The sequence below is a fragment of the Carcharodon carcharias genome, chromosome 7, assembly GCF_017639515.1.
Source record: "Carcharodon carcharias isolate sCarCar2 chromosome 7, sCarCar2.pri, whole genome shotgun sequence".
Classification (NCBI taxonomy): domain Eukaryota; kingdom Metazoa; phylum Chordata; class Chondrichthyes; order Lamniformes; family Lamnidae; genus Carcharodon; species Carcharodon carcharias.
This window is the reverse complement of record NC_054473.1, coordinates 137945275-137966302: the sequence shown is the minus strand read 5'-3', so window position 1 is coordinate 137966302 and position 21028 is coordinate 137945275. Positions and strand designations below refer to the sequence as shown.

Sequence of the window (21028 nt, the reverse complement as noted above, 5' to 3'; positions counted from 1 at the left end):
CAGTACAGAAGGAAGCTATTTAGCATTGCACCTGTGTTGGCTTCCTGAAAGTCATATCCATGTGGCCCTCTTCTCTTGCCCTTTCCTAACACACATGATAAATTTTTTCAAATATTTATCCACTGTGTTTTTAAGAGCAATTTTGCATCTATCATTGCTTCTGGTAGGTTATTCCAAGCCCTGTTCAACCTAGACCTGATCTTCAATCTCCACATTCCGTTCATCATGAAGATCATGTGCTTCTGCTTTTGCATCATAAGAGGGAATATTAACATGAACGTGCAGGTTGTGGTTAAATTCCCAAAAAATTGAAGCGTGTCTGGAAGTTGGCTTCAACCTGCTGACTTTGGCTTTAACTCAGCTGGGACAGGTGGACAGCCAACCTGCTCCCAGAAGGCACTTCATAGAAGGAAAGATATTTTAAAAATGGAAGTTGATCCACAATAGGAACATTAGGAGAAGTGACTGGATGTGTTGCTAAAACACATTAGTTTTAAGGAGACTTTTTAAGGAGTGAAGGGAAGAGAAGTGGAGGCATTTAGGAAAGCCATTCTAGACAGCAGGATCAAAGAGTTGCAGGCTGTTTAATTTTGGGGTGAAGGGAAGAGGGAATTCGCACATCACCAAAGTCTGAAGATTGAAGGTTAGAAGTGGGAATGTAAGGTTGCTGAGATCGGGTGAGTTAAAAGCATGAAGGGGTTAAAGATTGTCTTGGAGGACACGAGTGATTGTTTCATCGCAGCATATGATAAGATTTAGATGAGTTGGAGTTTATGAAGGAGGGAGGGTGAACGGATGATGAGGACAGCATTAGAGGTATCAAATTTAAAGATTGCAACGGGTGGATGAGAATTTTTCTGGGGACTTTGGAGGCGAGTGTTGTTATAGAAGTGGATAAAAGTAAGTATTTTTGGTGATGGACAGTATGTGAGGGTTGTAACTCGATTCTTCATCATACAGGATATAAGTGAGGTAGAAGGAAAGAGCGGCAAGACAGGAAATTATGGCAGAGGCTGAAGATGATGGCTTTGGTCTCAATGTTCAGTTAGAGAAAATTTACATTCGTGTATGATTTAATGTCAGATATGTAAGTGAGAAATATTTCATAACACTGATTATATATTTAACAGGATTTAGTCACACATCATAATACATGAACAAAGAAATTTGTAAAATAATGTAATAGCAGTGCTTCAATCTGAATGGTTTTAACGCTTATGATTAAACAGAACAAATTTGTGCGTAACACAATACCTGAATTATGAAACCATTGCCAGAATTAATATGCTGATTTTATTCTTGAGGATGTTTCATGTTATCTGAGTTTTGGTCCTCTGATGTAATAATTTTCCAGATAACAATTTGTGCATATGTTAATGACATCTACTTAGATAATATGCAATCAAACTATGTATTTTACAGTGTTCAAGTGGTACGTTGGACTATATTTTTGGACGATGTGATGTAGCCATGAAGAACCTACACAAGGATCCATTGTTGGGCACTTCCTCCCTGATTTCACTGGATCTTGCTTATGTGAGACAAACTGAAAAGATTCACAATGAGGTAAAAACAGTTCACTGAATATTGGTTTCATCTTTCTATGATTAATCAAGTTAACTTCAAACTCCCCCGAAACAAAATAAAATTGAAATTATTTGGAGTTATATGTACTAGGCAATGGCTGTGACTCAGTTATTTTACAAATTGTCATATGGCAATAGGTCCAGATAATTTACAAAAAAGAAAACATTTGTTTCAGACTATAAGACAAAGTTGTCTTACTTTTGGATATAAATCCTGAACATAAAATTATGCTATGATGGCTTATATTTGTTAAAAAGCTGTCCTGTGTCAGAGGCTAAAAAAACAGTCAGGTTGTTTATCTAGAAATTGCTGAAAGGTATTAAAAATGGCTAGCTAAATTCAGAAGCAGCTGCCCTGATTTTAGCTGGGGTGGAAGCGCAGTGTGCAGAGGCAAATGAGTGTGGCAATATGTCTGCCAATCCCCACAGCTTCAAGCCTGTTAGATTTTAGCTTTCAGATCTCATTTAAAATTTGGTCTTGGGGGTGGGCGGGTGGGAATAGGGTTTCGGGTAGCAGACATGGCTGGGAACTTAAAGCGGCAGTACTTGGCAAGGAAGATCTGAGGACTCCTGAGGCTCCAAAATTATTATTTTTTAAATCAAAACATAAAATTTACCTGGGCTGCTTCTGGCCACGATCCAACTTGTCTCACAAGGTTTACTTGTTGGTTCAGACTTTCAGTCTTCAGTTAAAATTGCATGAGATTCCAAATGGTGTCATTGAGCATGATTTTTACATTGTGCTTAGGCCCCCACTTGCCTCGAGTGACTCCCTGTCCCGATGAAAAACATAATTGGAAGTTAAAATGGCAGTTGGTATAAAAGACTTCAGGAAGGTATGCTAAGTTCCCAAACCTCCACATGCACCATTCCCATCAGGTGTACAGGGTTAAAATTAGGATTAGTACATTTTAAACCCTGCCTACCGAGGTAATTAAGCTGAAGCTTTCTGGATGTGAAATTTTCAATAGATGGCAGATACATTTTACTGCCGACTCTTTTTTAATCTCTTTGCTATAAAAGCTCTTCTATTACTATTGAGACTTCTAAAGCTAGTCTAAAACCTAATGAAACTCTGGTATAATAATTATTGCTGGGAATATGGATATTACAATGTAATTCTGATATTACACCACTGATTTGTGAATACTGTTTGGCTATTCTGTGTGTCAAAGTCACTTTGAGTAGTGTCCTTTGTGGCATGATAGCTTTCTCTGATAGAGTCAAGGGCAATCTCTACATAATACCATGGCAGAGTAGAGATTTGTTCATATTTGTTGGAGCTATTGCAGCACTGAGTACCTTCAGTGCACTACATTGTCTCAGGGTCTGGAAAACTGAAGGAACGAAAAATGATTTTGTGAAGGGAGCAAGGGCCACTGTCATCCTTGTTTGCAATCAAATAGCAGAAGTTTTGCAGAGAAATTAGTAATTGTCATAGATAAGTCGCAACATGATAACAATGATCTACCCTGCTGACTGATGTTTCCTGTGAGGATCATTTTTTCTCTGTGCCCTAGACACAACTATGATAAAATGACAGTATTTTTGAACAAATGTGAAGCCAAATAATATTGCTGTCTAAAGTGTTTGAATCTGAACTCCGCACTTGCAACTGTTCAAATCATGAGCCTTTTTTATGTATTACTCTCTTTAACTTGAATTGAAGTTGGTCCTTGGACAGTGGTTAGAAATATGACAGAGTGCAGACTTGCACTGAAAGGTCACCAGTTATTTCTGCAGTGTTGGAAATGACAGATTGGGCTGTTGGCTGTGGGTTACCCATGAGAGTCACATTTTTTTGATTCTTGATTTATTGACTCTTGGTGGCTAACTAGGATTGTCTTAAGTATATATTCTTTGACTTTACAATGTGTCCTGTTGATGGGCTTTGCACAGAGAGCTGCTGGTGTATGTGAGTGAGCATTCAAATATAGCAAGTTGAATCAATTACTTGCCCAGCTTTAAGATAGTTGCAGCAAGGCATACTAACGCACTATTACAGAATGAAGTAAGTTATCAGTTCAGCTAATAGGTGATTGTGTGGTCAGTAATAAGTCACACTAAAATATATGATCTGGCAGGCTTGATTGATTGGTGGGCCTCTGAGCCAGCTGGACCATGCTTTCTGGTCCTAACCAACCTACTGCTCTGGGGTAAAGCTAAGAGCACGCTAGGTATTGATTTGTTACTCATCAGATACCACCTTGTGGTCCTCTGAAAATTGATTGAATTTAGCCTGTGAGCAGTGCAATGTAGCAAAAGCTCAGCTGCTTAAATTGAAAGGGTTAGTGTAGTTTGACTCTGGGGTCGCTGTAGAGAATATTGGTCTGCAAACAGTCACAGCAAGGGTAATGTATGATTCAACATGTCAGAATAGAATGCTGATGCAGTTGATAGTTTGCCAGGTACAAAGGAAATTAAATATGGATTACCTGAGCAGGTGGCCTTCATTCACCAGCATTTGTAAATAATTTACTCAGTATGTCATGCGCACTAAATGCCAAGCACTCTTGTAGCTGACCTTCAATATTTAGTCCTGACCAAGAACCTGAGCTTCTGCCTTTAATCAGTGATTATTTGCGTGTGTAAACTGGTGGGGGTGCTTAGAAAAGGATGTTGGATTTCACAATTCATCTTGAGAGCTCTAACAGGATAAATAGCATTTACTGTATATCTGTATACATCTTTAATAACAACCATGCCTGCTTGCAGCCTGGCATTTGTAATCCAGCATGCCACACAATTGCATAGCAAGTGGACAACCCTTTGAAAACTGGAAACCTATGCCAAAATAGTTCAGTCACATTTCAAATGATTTCAACAATTTCCATGCTTCAATCATTAGCCTTTCAAGCAATGTTGGAACATTTCACGTAGGCAATGGTTAACTTCAAAATACATTGTGATGACAGGTGAAAATTCAAGTCACAGTGCTCAAGTGCATAGTTACTGCCACTGAGCTGATCCACTAGCATGTAGAGAGTCAAATGTCTTGACTGTCAAGCTACCAATCTCGATTGTTTGTCTGTGGTAAGTATGTATGTGTGTATGAATGCCATATGCCTTCAGGTCATCTACAGAGGGTGTTTACTTACAAACCAGAACTGACGGAAAACTTGCTCACCTGAGATTCAAGACAAAGGTGTGCCAAGAACTCATCAGGGAGTTGTTGCACGCTGACAATACCGCACCAGCATTCCATTTGGGTGTTCTGATCCCAGCTGATGTTAGTACTGGACAAGTCAGATCCCAGAGTGCAAACTGGCTTGATAGATCTTAATTTTTTTTTAGAAACCATGGAGGAAAATTACTGAGCAAATTCACAGGAGTCTGCTGATAAATGTTTAGCACAAAGAATAAAATATTTATTAAAACAAGAAAAATGAACTATATTAAACAAGACAAGATGGTTAGAAAGTTCTCAATACAAGCACAAAAAATGAACAAATATTCACTATTCCTTCACCCCCAGCTATACCTTTACAGACACATACAAATTAGGAAAGATAAAACAAGTTACCATATCTAAATTATACCTGAATATTCAGGGTAAGTATGCGGTCCATGTGAACCAACTGGTGAGCTGTGGTCAGAAATACCGCACTCCAAAGTGTTGGGAAATAGAGATAGTTTAAGTAAGTTATATTGGTATTTGTAGTTGTTAGGAATGAGTTTTAGCTTTAAATTTAAGTTTGATTTTGTTTTTCTGTATCTGTGTGTTAGGAAAGGTCAAATTGAGTTTTAGTTTCACTTTAAAAAGTTGCTTGCATTTCTAATGAGAGTTTTATGACTTAAGCTAAGGTAAACAAACAAGGGTGGTAGAATTGGGCTGTTGCCTAGCAACAGGAGCCAGAGAGGCAGGTCCCTCCTGCACACACACAGAAAAGCTAGAAACAGCAGTTTGTTTTGGAAGCAGTTGGAGTTCATCAGGTTTTGAAGATAGCTGCCAGGCAAGAGCAGCCTAGAAGGGGACAGATAGCCAGTCCCAAGCTAAGGAAAACTTCAAAATCCAGAGGAGTGGAAGAAGGAAAAGTCCAAAGAAGACCTTCTAGCCAAAGGAAGGACTGGAACCTGGAAAAGGTCCTGTTAAGTGAAACTACAAGTGAAGGCAGAGAGAAATGCGCCAAGCTTCAGATTTAAAGAGACAAAAGCTGCAGCAATCAGATTTAAAGCGAGAACAGCTTGCAAGAGCTAAGAAGGCCCAAAGAGACAACTGAGGGTCTGTAACTCTGTTATGGGTATGGGAAGCAGTGATGCTGTTGACAGCTGAGTTGGTGAGAGAGAGTGCGTGGAAGGCAGCAAATGGTGACCCAGGGAAGAGGAACATCAGAAGGAGAGTTCGAAACCCCTAGCAGAAGGCATCTGAGAGAAAGCGTCGGTTTGGGAGAAGCTTCCAAGCCGAAGTCTTGGAGAATGGAGATTGGAAACGAGAGTTCAGTGAGACTGGTCAGCTCATGGTGTGACAAGCGTCTGGGGGAGTTGAGGAGCGAGGAGTGATCCATAGTATCTGGTTGAGGTGACATCTATCATTTGGTTTCAGAGTGTGGTGTGTCTAACCACAGGGTGACTCCTGGTATGTGGGCTGTGAACTTACTGTGGATATTAAACTTTAAGATAGTTTTGTAACTTATGTTATCCTTGTAAATCTGTATATATCTGTAAAGGTATAGTTGTGGGTGAAGGAGTATTATAATGTAGTTCATCTTTTCTTGTTGAATAAATATTTTATTTTTTTGTTAGAAGTTCATTAGCTCACTCCAGTGACTCTGTTCAGTAGCTACTCTCCATGTGTCTAAACAAACAAATGAAAGTTAGGATCTATCAAGCTGTGTTCCACTCTGGAATCAGGCTTGTCTAGGGGTAACTGCAGCTGAGGATCATAACAAAAGTAAATGACAGATGCATCCAAAGCAGATTCTATGGATTTCACAACAACCCACCCAGATGCTTATCACATCGTGAGCCAACACTGGTCTCACGAAACTCTGTCATTCTCACAAGTGTTTCCAATCTCCACATTTGAAAAACTCGCCTTGGAATTTTCTTCAGACATAACTCCCACTCGGACGGCTTCAACAAGGATCCAACTCCAAGGTTTCAATCTCGCCTTTGAGATTTCTTTCCTCTGGATCGCTGAGTACACACAAGCTTTGCCTTCCAAGCACTCTTTGAGATCTTCAACCATGCCAAGAAAGGCACCAAAAGGCAAGCAGTAAGGTGTCACCAACCTTCAGCTGCCTCCTTGGATCTTCAGGGCTTCTCTCAAGCCCACCTCACTTCAAGTCTGCTCCCTACAGCTCTTTCTTTAACTTGGAGCCTTTTTCTCTGCTCCTGTCATGTACCTTGACTCAATGGGATCTATCTTTGATTCCTGTCTTTGTCTCTGCCTGGGATTGTCTTCTGGAACCTCTTTCTGTTCCACCCCCTGGTTTGGGACCATCTTCTTGATTTGGGACCTTCTCCTGTCTCCCTCCCCGTCCCCTGCTCCCTGGGACACCACCACCTCTTTAATGGTGCTCCGGTTCCAGGTCACCTGACCTGCAATTTCATGCTGTTTTACTTCTTTGCTTCCTTCAGCGCAGGCATGCAGGGCTGGTTCCCTGTCTAAAGATGTAAAAGAAACAAACTGTGCATGTGTGCAGGGCTGGTTCTTGGCCTGAAGACCTGAAGGGCACCAACCGCACATGTGTGACCATTCTCCAGCTGGTGCGTATGCAGAAGAAGTAAAAAAAACCCGAACTGCACGTGTATAGACATTTTCTGGCCGCGTATGCACAGAAGCCCCAAGGCCCGCTGGGATCTGAAGTTCTCGGACTGCGACTTTGATTTAAACTTAAGGTAAGTGTTTGTTATACCAAGGGATACCTTCAGCAACAAATGGACAGACATTCTCGTGCCTGTAAATCATTTGGTTTGACCATCAGCAAGAGGAAAGTAAATGTCATGACCTAGGATGTTACCATACCACTATACTGTCATCTATCAGCATTGACAGTGTGACACTCAAGGTTGTTGATAGATTCGGATATGGAAGCTCTACATTCACCAGCAATCTGTCACTTCGTGCTGAAATCAACAAATCAGCAAAAATTGCAACTATGTCCACGCTGAGTAAATGACTGTGGAACAACAGTAACCTGACTGAGAACATCAAACTTGGAATCTACCAAGCCTGCATCCTCAGTTCACTCCTCTACAGTGATGGGGCCTGGACAACATTTGCTCAGCAGAAGAAGAGGCTGAACGGTTTCCATCTTTGCTGCCTTAGATACATCCTCGGCACCTCTTGGCAGGACAAGGTCACAACTTAGTGGTCCTCCAGCATAGGAATTCCATAGCATACACTCACTGCTAAGCCAACGGCGTCTGTGCTGGTTCGGCCACATTCATTGTATGGATGATGGTTGTTTACCCAAAAATCTTCTGCACAGTGAACCAACCACTGTATCGTGACATTCATTAGAGCTTTAAAAGGACGTAGACAAGTTTTAGAATGGGCAGGCAGGTGGCAGATGAAGTTCAATGCAGAGAAATGTGAAATGATGCATTTTGGTAAGAACATGGAGAGACAGTATAAAATAGGGGGTATAACTCTAAAGGTGGTGTAGGAGCAGAGGGACCTGAGTGTATATGTGCATAAGCCATTGAAGGTGGCAGGATAGGCTGAGAGAGTGATTAATAATGCATACAGTATACTGGGCTTTATTAATAGAGGCATGGAGTGCAAATGCTAGCAGGTTATGTTTAACTTTTATAAGTCTCTAGTTTGGCCTCTGATGGAGTATTGTGCCACACTTTAGGAAGGATGTGAAGGCATTGGAGAGAGTGCAGAAAAGATTAACAAGAATGGTTCCTCGGATGATAAACTTCTGTTATGAAGGTAGATTGAAGAAGTTAGAAGTTAGCACAAGTTAGAAAAGAAAGCTGAGAGGAGAGTTGATAGAGGTATTCAAAATCATGAGGGGCCTGGACAGAGTAGATAGGGCGAAACTGTTTCCACTCATGAAAGGATTGAGAATGAGGGAAGTCACAGGTTTAAAGTAATTAGTAAAAGAAGCAATAGTGATATGAGGGAAAACTTCTTCACACAGCAAGTGTTTGGGGTCTGGAATGCTCTGCCTGCCAGTGTGGTGAAGGCAGGTTCAATTGAAGCATTCGAAAGGGAATTTAGACTGTCATCTGAAAAGAAAGTATGTGCAGGGCTGGCGGGAGAATAGAACGAGGAGAGTTGCTCATTCAGAGAGTTAGTGCAGACACAATAGGCCAAATGGCTTCCATGCTGTAACAATTCTGTGATTCTGCTGGGTGTCCTTACCTACAAGGACACTGGCAAACGGGCTATGAGGATGGCAGACATTGACACTGACAATTGGGAGACAGTTGCTGTTGGCTGTGACCTCTGGAGGCGGATTGTTTGGAAGGGTATTGGAAGAGGCGGCCAGAAACAAAAATCTCAGTTGGTTAAAAAAAGGGCCCAGAGAAAATAGAGGCCAGCAAATCATGTGCCTTCCCACGCTACTGTCTTCCTTGCAGCAAATGTGGCACAGATTGCCATCCAAGAGTGGGGCTCCTGAGCCACACAGGTGATGCCTTTCACAGAGCTGACCACCATAGCGTAAACCATCATGTCACTAGATAGAAGGCTATCACCATATATGTTTTAAAACATATTGGAGTTTATACTAATTCCTGAATTCTGATGGTGAGAGCAAAACAGTCCTTATCTATGATGTCAATTATTTAGGAGGAGAAAACAGCAACTTTCAGAGATCGAAGATTGAAAAATTGAATGATTGTTGCACAATAGCCCACATTTTCTATTTGTATTGAATAGTGACCCATCTCTGATGCATCAGGACTTCTGCCTTCCACAAAGCAGGGCCCCTGAGCCTTGCTAATTTTCTAGCTTTGGAATTATTAACAAATTTTTGGCGAGTTCCACAGCCACTACAAGAAAATTCAACCAGACTGGGGTGGAGATTTTTGCAGTAGGCCTGTCTCTTCAATCAGTTCCACATGTCTTCTGAATTAAAAAAAATAGATGGCCCTCCCTAATCATGTCAAAAACTAGATGGCAGGTACATGCAAAAACCCTGGCATTAGTGTGGCACAAATGACCAAAAATATGTTAGATGAGCTATTTAATCATTTACATAATTATTGAAATGTTTCTCCATATATGGGCAATCATATTGAATGTGGCCTGTGGAAAATCCAATGGAGGGGGCGGTGATATAGCATGTTCCCTTTCGATATTTTCCCAACAGTTACCCCATGCCTGTCTAGAAATTAGTAGAGAGAGGCTGGTAGATCTCAGACAAGATTTGAAAATGTACTCTATTTTTTTCATAATCATCCAAATAGTATCATTATATACAAATTTTTAAAACTGTATTTGGCTCTTATTTTCTCCCCTCAACTCCAGCATGGAGCTTAGTCCTACCCATTTCTCAACCTACTGTGCATAGCACTCTTGAATTGGCCACCAGGAGGTAAATGAGGTTTCTGCGTAAATTGTCTTTTGGGCTCGCTCCTTTCCTTTGGGGAAGTGCCAGACAGCCTCTTGGTATTTGAGGTATAGTTGAGATCAGAGCGTTAGTTGGCAGTGAACTGCCGACACAAACCTTTGTCTTGATGTATCATGTTGATGCACACATGCACTTCACCACAGTGCACCTAGGAATCCTCCGGCAAGTAACTTGCCTCCTTACTGCCAAAAGCCTGCCCACAATATACCAGGCACAAGCCAGGACTGTGATGGAATACTTTCCACTTGCCTGGATGAGTGCAGCTCCAACAACACTCAAGAAGCTTGACACCATCCAGGACAAAGCAACCTCGATTGGCATCTCATCCACAAACTTTCATTCCCTCCACCACCGATGCAGTGGCAACAATGTGTAGCATCTACAAGATGCATTGCAGGACATCACCAAGGCCCCTTAGACAGCACCTTCCAAACCCACGACCGCTACCATCTAGAAGAACAAGGGCAGCAGACACCTGGGAATACCACCACCTGAAAGTTCCCCCCCCCCAAACCATTCACCATCCTGACTTGGAAACATATTGTCGTTTCTTCACTGGGTCAAAATCCTGGAACTCCCTCCCTAACAGCACTGTGGGTGTACCTACATCATATGGACTGCAGTAGTTCAAGAAGGCAACTCACCCCCACCTTCTCAAGGGCAACTAGGGATGGGCAACAAATGCTGGCCTAGCCAGCAATGCCCACATCCCATAAATGAATATAAAAACCCATTATACTTTGCCTGACCTTCATCCAACAGGCATTTTTTATATTACAAGTCTCCAATGACAATTCAGTTGCTGCAATATCCAGCAAGTGTACCTTTCCGAATACTGTGCATTTAGGGTTGCCAACAATGATTAAATGTATTCCTGGAGGTTTCATCACATGACTTTCCCCCACGCTCCAGCTGTTAGTTGGCTAGCACATCCATCCTTGTGACACACTGCCTTCCCATTGCTATAGGAAAGCAAAAAGACTCATTACCCATTTGGATGGTGCTTGACTGTCAGCCCAAAAGCTTTTTTTCCCCCCGTTTTCAATATTTTTTTATCTGGTAAAGAGAAATGTTCAAACAAAATGATAAATAGAAAGCTTTTTTAATGTTCCAATGATGTTTCTCCAGGGTTGCACACAGCAGTGTCCTGGAGGTTGATCTTTAATCCCAGGAGACTCCTGGCCAATCCTGGAGGGTTGGAGGTCAACCCAAGTGCTTTTCTGGGATCTCCTTATAAGCTGAACTTCTTGGCAATATTTTGAGAGAATTGTGACAACATATGATGAAATTTAACTCAGCCGTTTTTGTGAGGATATAATTGATCCATAATGCTTATTTACCCATTGTCCACATAAATAATGTTTTGTAACACAACTACAGTAACCTTGTGACCATTGGCGCATATCCAATGCATTATAAAAATGTGAAATTGTGAAGGCAATGCTCCATCAGTGCAATGTTCACTTTGAAGTGTGCTCACCATGAACAGGAATTCAGTGTGATTTATTCACTTTTACTGCTAAATTTTTTTCAGCATATTGTGTGAGGTAATTCACACAGAGGCCTGGTGTAACGAGTCTACATTCTTAAATTTCCATTAGTTCCAACATCGTTTACATCACAGAAACAAATTGTCTGATTTCAGAATTTCATTTTAATTATTTGCTTCTGTACTCAGGAAAATGATAATGGAAGCATTAATAATAATGGAAAACCAAGTATACATAATTCACAGGTGTACAGGGAAAGCTCTATTAATCCAATTTGATTTTAATCTTTGCCCTGTTAACAGGCTGTCTCCATGGCTTGGAATCACCAGACCCTGAGTTTAAAATTCCTTTCAAGGTAGACTGAACTAAATCCTGGGTGTGTCCAGATGAACTGCTCCACCAATCCAACAATATTGTTGAAATAAAAGAATTATCTCTGCTGTAATCTTCAACCAAGTCACTGCTAGCCTGCTGCCAACCACATATTTTTTGCAGCTGCATTGTTAAACTGCCCCTGCTTCCAAACTGTTCCTGCAAACAGCCTAATGCAGTTCTCAAGTATAAACACATTTCAAGCAGTTTAATGTCTTTACCCCAGAAATTCGTTATTCTGTGCCAGGTTGTGCTACTCCTCCAGCCACTGTGCTCATATAATGTTATTTACACTGGATTATTTTTGAATGCAAAATTTAATAGTGTTAAAGAACCACTATTACCACAGAGACAGTTTTTACAGGTTTGGAGTCAAGAGTTTGCAATGAGGCAGATACTGACACGATAATATCAAGTATTGCTAATCATAGCCTATCACTATAAATTTTAACTACTGTAACGATGCGTGACAAAATTCTGCTATGAAATCTGCAATGTTTCATGCAGCATGAACTTACACCAATTTGGGAGCCATTTTCTGTTCAGTACAACAACTTGACTTTATATGGTGATAATGCTTTGCTAAAATAAAATTTAGGTAACTTTGAACTGCACTGCTGTCCCTCTCATTTAGATTAACTGTATAATGTATTTTACACATGTCACTTTCTCTCTCTTGGACAGCAGTGGGTCTTGAACACTGCTAAATTTTACATTTAAAAAATTTGGTATAAATAACATTGCAAGAACACAGTGTTCGGAGGAGCAGTAAAATCTGAACACAGAATAATGAATTTCTGAGGTAAAATACCAAACTGTTTGAAACCTGCTTATACTTGAAAGCTGCATTAGGCTGTTTGCAGGAACAATTTGGAAGCAGGAGCAGTTTAACAAAATTTTGTTTTGTTTATTTTTATTTAAACAATGGACTATAAATCCAGTGAAACTGTTTGCTGAATTGTGGAATAGGCATCCTGCAGCACTATCGAATATTGCCTACCATTTCTGCTGATACCCAGTTTCTACTTTCATAATGGGAGTGCAGTGGCTGGAAGAGCAGTGAAAACTGACCCAGATAGAAATATAGAAGGGATAAAATTTTAAACTATTTAAATACTCTATGTGCTTGAGTGCAATGCCATTCATTTCAAAATAATGATTTTAAAGTACATGGAATTTTAACAATGTAACTGACTAAAGGGTCCAGCAAGTCTGAAAGGAAATAGTTTCTGAAGGTCCTCAGTCAAATTTCGTGAGCCCTGGAGCAGGAACCTGTAATTTTTTGTAAACTGTTATGTTTGAAGCAATGCAAAACCACCCATCTGATACATCCATTCACAAGCATTCATAAAGCATGGATTCATAAAACATCTGATCACTGTGGATGTGTTTTATAGCTGATTTTAAACTGGGGTGGGGGGGCTTTAATAAAATCCAGTCAGTAGAGTGAGTGCACTGACACAGTTAACATTGCACTTCAGTTTCAAATAACAATGCATTTGGAATTCATTCACAATTAAATCTGAAGTTTAAAATAAGTCATAGAGAAAAGTTCAGTTGACTATTGACTGGGATCTATATTCAGAATTGAGAGTGGATCATAGGTAGAAAGTCCTTTGGAATTATATGAAATTTGACATAGAGCATTTGCATGGAGAGGCAATTTTGGGGTAGTGAATCTTATTATGATAAGGGATTCCCAATGCAGTCAATGCAGGCATCAGTGTGGGCACTTACTGTAGGCATCAATCACATTCAAGTCTGGTACAGCATATAAAGTGAAATTCACTTTGATTAACCTTAACTAAATATCAGGTCGTGGGTTTGGAAGCTGCTGCGTAAGGAATCTTGGTGAGTTTCTGCAGTGCATCTTACAGATGGTACACAGTGCTTCCACTGTTCATCAGTGGTGGAGGGAGTGAATGTTTGTGGAAGGGGTGCCAATCAAGTGGCTGCTTTGTCCTGGATGGCGTCAAGCTTCTGGAGGGTTGTTGGAACAGGCAAGGGGAGAGTATTCCGTTACATTCCTGACTTGTGCCTTGTAGATGGTGGACAGGCTTTGGGGAGTCAGGAGTCAAGATCTTGCTGCATTTGGACAATATCCATTCTTGAGCTGACAAGTGGCGAGTAACATTTGCACCACACAAGTGCCAGGCAATGGCCATCTCCAACAAGAGAGAATCTGACTATTGCCCCTTGACATTCAATGGCGCTATCATCACTGAAAATCTCACTATCAACATCCTAGGGGTTACCATTGACCAGAAACTGAATTGGATTAGCCACATAAATGCTGTGGCTACAAGAGCAGGTCAGGGGCTAGGAATCCTGCGGCGAGTATCTCACCACCTGACTCCCCAAAGCCTGTCCACCATCTACAAGGCACAAGTCAGGAATGTGATGGAATACTCTCCACTTGCCTGGATGAGTGCAGTTCTAACAACACTCAAGAAGCTTGAGACCATCCAGGACAAAGCAGCCTGACGAACAGTGGCAGCAGTATATACCATCTACAAGATGCACTGCAGAAACTCACCAGGACTCCTTGGGGCACAGCTTTCGAACTGACTACCACTACCATCTCGAAGGACAAGGGCAGCAGATGGTAGCTGGGAACATCACCACCTGGAAGTTCCCCTCCAAGCCATTCCCCACCCTAACTTGGAAATATATTGCCGATCCTTCACTTTCGCTGATTCAAAATCCTAGAATTCCCTTCCTCATAGGTTCAAGAAGGCTGCTCACCACCACCTTCTCAAGGGCAGCTAGGGATGGGCAAAAAATGCTGGCCTAGCCAGAAATGCCCACATCCCATAAATGAATAAAAAAAAGACTTGTACCCTATCCTACATCCGGGTGCCATTTTCCCAGCTATCCTGACACTGCTAGCCAAATTGTCAGTTGACTATACTCACTGGGAATTGGGTATATTATTGACCTCCAGGTCAGGACATCCTAGATGGTGTTTACTTATTTACCCTGCGACCAGCATCACAAAAACAGATTGTCTTTCACTGTCACAATGCTGTTTGTGGGAGTTTGCTGTGCGCATGTTGGATGCTGCGCTTCCTACGTTACAACAGTGGCTACATTTCAAAAATATTTCATTAGCTTAGAGGTGTCCAGTGGATATGAAAAACACTATATAAATGCAAATTTTTTTCCTTCTTTGCTGTCTCCAGTAAATTCTGGGAGGAAGGGGCTAGAGCTTAGAGGTTCCACGTGTCACCGCTTACCATATCATGTGTGGAGGCATCTGCAGGAGCCAAAGTCTCATTATTGCGATTGACTGTATAGTATGGAGTTCGTGGAGTCATCAGAAAAGTGACCTAGAAGAAATCATAATGAACAGAGTTCCAAACAAGCCCTAAATAATGGGATGCTGCTGCACTGGTATTGGGACCTTGCTGGAAAAATCTAATTTCAGATAAAAATCTAACAATGAGGCAAGAAGATACTCTCATCCCATCAATCAGGCTGAATTTGAATCCAGGCCAAAGAATTGAAAGAGCATTGTGCTAGCCCACAATGCCACCCAGTCCCAGGGCTGGGTACTTTTGTATATTTAAATCAGATCCTCATTACTTTGGAGCAGTTAGGTTACAGCAGGGGCTGATGGTAGTAATTTCACCCTGCAATGAAAATAATAGGATTCTAAGTTTGTTTGTGACAGTCACTTTTGTTTAAAAAAGGGTGGCTATTTTGAACTATCTTACTTAAGGGATGTTAGGATGTGTTAACCTTCTTTTGTCACTATACTATTTTATAGTGTAAAACCACAGTAGCCACTATAGAGTTTTTTTTATCATCTCTTGGGGTTTTGATCAATGAAGGCTGCTTAAGCAGTCTTGCTTTCAGAGATTCAACTGAACCTTTTTTTTTTGGTTTTTTTTCAAAACCAATTGCTAATTATTTATCACAAGTTACAGTAATAAAGTTGAAGAGATGCTGCATTTATTCAGGGCTCAAATCTAATGCTGATAAACAGGAAAACTCTAGTAATATTTTAGTTTTGTAGTTGTCATTCAGGCTGTAGTTTGCAAGCAAGATTTCCGTTCCAGTGCATTAATATCTAATTTAGAATTGCACAACACTCTGGCCATTATGGCTTCTTCTGTATCTTAGGTTCGTCCTTTTTTCCAGAAGACCCTGTTAGCTCTTATTCTTTCCAGTCAGACAAAAGAATGAGACTATGGAGCTTTCATACTACTGTATGATGCAGTAATTGATAAAGCCTACTTCAAGGACCTCTGAGCGATTTCACTTTCATCCCACAGATAATTGCAGATCGCCATGTGCAAACATTAGTAAAGACTGGGGTTTCCTGGTCTGGAGGCCAATGTGTTTTGACCCTTCATTGATCGACCTTTAAATCATGATTACTTTCTGCTAATGTGGCAACTATAGCTTGGAGCATTATTTTGTCAGCGGTAGTTTGACAGGGAGTATTTACTATATTGAAGGTTACAGAGAAACTAGGCAAGATAGTTCACTTTTTCAGAGGCAGTAATTCCCCAAATTAAATATAAATGTAGAATAGAAAAATTCAGATCTGTAAACACCCCCCTCCCCCTCCTTGTTCAAAAAACGTTGTAAAGATCTGCCCTGCAATTACAGACCAGTCAGTTTAACTTCGATGGTGGGAAAACTTCTAGAAACAATTATTCGGGATAGAATTAATAGTCACATGGAAAAATGTGGATTGATTTGGAAGAGTCAGCATGGATTTGTTAAAAGAAAATCACATCTAATTAACTGGCTGGAGTTTTTTGAAGAGGTAACAGAGATAGTTGATGAGGCCAAGGCTGTTGATGTGTATATGGACTTCCAAAAGGCATTCAGTACAATGTGACACAACAGATTTGTGAGGAAAGTTATAGCTCATGGAATAAAAGGGACAGTAACAAGGTGGATATAAAATTGGCTGAGGAAACAGAAATTAATGGTAAATGGGAATTTTCCGGGCTGGAAGAAGATTTGTAATGGAGCTCCCCAGGGGTCGGTATTGGGACCCTTGCTTTCCCTGATTTTTATGTAAATGACCTAGATCATGGCTTGCAGGGGACAATTTCAAATTTTGCAGATGACACAAAACTTGGGAGAATTGTAAACTATGAGGAGGACAGTGTAGAACTTCAAAAGGACTTTGACACATTGGTGGAATGAGCAGATAGGTGACAGATGAATTTCAGTGCGGAGGAGTGTGGGATGATACATTTCAGTACAAAGAACATGGACAGACAGTATAAAATAAAGGATACTATTCTAAAGGGTATGCAGGAGCAGAGAGACCTGGGTGTATATGTACGTAAGTCATTAAAGATGGCAGGATAGGTAGAGAGAGCTGTTTCTAAAGTGTATAGTATTCTAGGCTTCTTTAATAGGAGCATAGAGTACAAGAGCAGGGAGGTTATAATGAACTTGTATAAGACACTGGTTAGACCTCAGCTGGTGTATTGTGTACAGTTCTGGGCAGCACACTATAGGAAGGATGTGAATGCATTGTGCAGAGTGCAGAAGAAGTTTACAAGAATGGTTCCAGGGATGAGACATTTCAATTATGAGGAAAGATTTGAGAAGTTGAGACTGTTTTCCTTGGAGAGGAGAAAGCTGAGAGGAGACTTGATGGAAGTTTTCAAGATGAGGGGCCTGGATAGAGTAGATAGGGAGAAGCTGTTCCTGCATGTAAATCGGTCGAGAACCAGAGGGCACAGTTCTAAAGTGTTTTGCAAAAAGAAGCAAATGCGAAGTGAGAAAAAACTTTTTCACACACTGAGTCATTAGGGATTGGAATGCATTGCCTGGAAGTGTGGTGGAGACAGGTTCAATTGAGGCATTTAAGAGGGCATTGGGTAATTATTTAATTAGAAACAATGTGCAGGGTTACAGGGAAAAGGCAGGAGATTGGCACTAAGTTAAAATGCTGAGAGCTCGTGCAGACTCGATGGGCTGAATGGCCTCCTTCTACACCGTAACAATTCTGAGATTCTAATTCATCGAACCACAAACATCATTGCCAGTGTTTTCCTCTTAACTCATGGGCAGATCTGAGGTGAACCTCAAAGGCCTGCCATGGCAATTTTTCTAAGGATTAATAAAATGTAGGTTAATGAGAATTCCTTACGATGTGAAATACATTTGTGATCATTACCAGCATAAAAGGTATAATTTTCTAGTTTCACATTTCATTTCTTTGTTTGTAGCTGTTCTTACTGTACGCTCAAACAACACAGAACAGACAGCACAAAGTGACTGCATATGTGATAAATTCAAGGGCAATATGCAGCAATGGACAATGTGGCTCCAAGACAGTTTCATGCTTCCAGGCTTTTTTGTTCTGATACTGTTCAAAAATTAGAACTCATTTCTATTTATTTTGGTTGTGTGAATGTTCTCTGTGCAAACCACATAGGAGATGATGTCCATCATAACATTCACTAAAAGCACACAAAAATTATCTAAATGTCTTCAGTAGCTGCTGCATGATTTTCCCTAAATCATTCTGCAAGACAATATGTGAATGATTATTAAAAACTGCTCAATTTAAAAAAAAATTTCAGCTCCATACACAAATGGCAGTAGTATATTTAAGTTTCTTCTCTAAACTCGTAACCGCATGCTCATATGGACAAAATTAAATCATTTTGTGAGATATGTTGATTTTATTCCAGAGGCATCTCATCAGCCAGACCATGACTTTTCTTCTTTAGTGGGAAAAAAACATAAAATACAGTATATGCTGCATTAAATTGTCGTCCTTGCAAGAACTGGCTGTGACTTGTACACCTTAGAAAGGGAACTCTTGTCTAGAATTGAATATTTTGTTTGTTTTTGTTGAACACACAGTATCCATCAGACGTTAATTGGAATACTTGAGGATTGTTTATAAAACTGCAACTATAACTAATGTGGAACATAGGAACAGGAGTTCCTGAAGCCCATTTCATCATTCAGTTTGATCATGTCTGATCTGTACTGCAACTCCATTTACATTCCATCAATCCATACCCATTGATACCCTTACCTAACAAATTATGTGACTTACTCACACTGGCAAGATTTTTAACCTAACAATCAATCATAGGAGATAACTTACTCACAGGATTGGATTTTAAGAATAGTGATATCAGTTTTAAGATCTTAAATTAAAAACAGAAAGTGCTGGAAATGTATGCGTGTCTTTCAGCATCTGTGAAAATGGAAAAAAATGGTTTATGTTTCAGACATATAGACTCTTTGCCGGATTACCTCAAGAGTCTGCACCCAGAATGTTAACCTGGACTTTGCCTTTTCAGCTGCTGATGGATCCAATGTGTATTTACTTCAGACTTCCAGTGTTTGCAGCTTTTTCTTAATATTGAGTCCTTGCTATTTAGAACATTGAGGTGCAGGTTATTGAGACTAATGATGGTACTATAAAAATTTGCTTAATGCTGATGGATAATATTCAGCTTTATTAAAATAAATAATACCTATCAAATGATTGCCTAAGTGGTTGTAGATCTCTTCTTTCAAATGGTGCGATACTTTCTTGTTGCAGGTAGAATTTGAGTGGTTGCGGCAATTCTGGTTTCAAGGAAAACGCTCTGCAAAGGCGAGTGACTGGTGGTTTGGACCAATGGCAGCACTGGAGAATTCTTGGAGAGAGATGGAACAAATGGTATGTAAATTATTGTATCTTACTGAGTCCAACACAGAACTGAGGTTAGTGAATGATGCCTTAAGACAGTCCTTAAAACCTACCTCTTTGACCCTAAATATGCTCCTTTCTCTATAACCCCACTTGAAATAGAGTCCAGTTTATGGTTCAGATTAATGCCTAATGGATTATTTCTATGGTTAAAATGATAAAAATACACAAAGTGGAGTAAAGTATAAAAGCAGAAGAATAAAGTCCTTTTGGAAGTCTTCATTATGCAGTTGATACAAAGCCATGTGACTCGAATATGAAGCTGGGTAGCATCAACAGCTCTCCCTGGGCAATTTTTTTTTCAGCAATCATAAAAACTTGGATAAATTCTCAGATGAAGGCAGTTTATCACCCTAAATTAATTTGCACAAACTTCTTTTACCTATCACCCCTGTTCTCATTGACCTACATTGGCTTCCAGTTATGCAGCACCTCAATTTTAGAAATCCCCTACCCATCTGTATAATTTCATCAAGTCCAAGAATCCTCTAAGTTATCTATGCTTCCCTAATTTTGGCGTTTTAAGCATTCCTAATTTTAATCACTCCACAAATTGGTGGCCGTTCCTTCAGCTGTCAAGGCCCTAAGCTCTGGAAGTTCCCCTACACCTCTCTGCCTCTCTACTTTTCTTTCCACCTTAAGACACTCCTTAAAACCTACCTCTTTGACCAAGCCTTTGGCCATCTATCTTGATGTACCCTTATGTGTCTCAATGTAAAATTTTATTTGACAGCACCCCTGTGAAGAAGCATCTTTTACTACATTAAAGATACTATATAAAAGCACATGGTTCGTTCACTGCTAACACGTTGGTAAGAACATAATGTTGCAATAATTTTTTTTTCCAAAATCCTCGTTTGGAAGCAATTAACAAAGCCTGTCACCTTGATATTCTGAAGGTGACACTGCGGTTAGGTCTGCTAAGTGAGGGGCAAGGGCACAGGCCTGGAGCATTTTGCATTCTGAAGTCACCTGCAGTGGCTGATGTATTTGCAAAATTAGAACAGCAGAGGATGCTATTGCACCAGAGGTACACTGGAGCTGCAGCAGCCAGATACCAGGAAAGCAATTCACACCATTTAACAACAGGAGAATGTAACCTACTATTTGAAAATGGCCTTACTCACACTTGTACATGGAGGTCCATTACTATGAACCTAATTTGTGCAATAAATTAAATGGTTAACTTGATAGACAGAAGTAGGTTTTTAATTAAAGGAAAATGCTATAGGCCTGAATTTTTCAGGTGGCGAAGCGGGCTCAAAGGGAGTGGGTGGGGGCGGTTGCGGAGCTGATCGCCGCCTGCGATTGGCCATTGTACACGGGTGGGCCAATTAAGGCCCACCCAGTGTAATACAC

The 21028-nt window shown here is 40.4% G+C and overlaps 1 protein-coding gene across 14 annotated transcripts in view; it reads left to right on the top strand.

The window, feature by feature from the left end:
* fto (FTO alpha-ketoglutarate dependent dioxygenase) overlaps positions 1-21028 on the top strand; it is a 426363-nt gene that overhangs the window by 106633 nt on the left and 298702 nt on the right. For all 14 annotated transcript variants that reach the window (XR_005943490.1, XR_005943489.1, XM_041191082.1 and 11 more), the window contains 2 exons: positions 1423-1566; positions 19520-19639. Coding sequence is in view for 12 of the 14 variants with exons in the window: in XM_041191082.1 (XP_041047016.1) it covers positions 1423-1566; positions 19520-19639 (264 nt within the window). In the remaining 2 variants the exon portion in view is untranslated. The remainder of the gene's footprint in view (positions 1-1422; positions 1567-19519; positions 19640-21028) is intronic.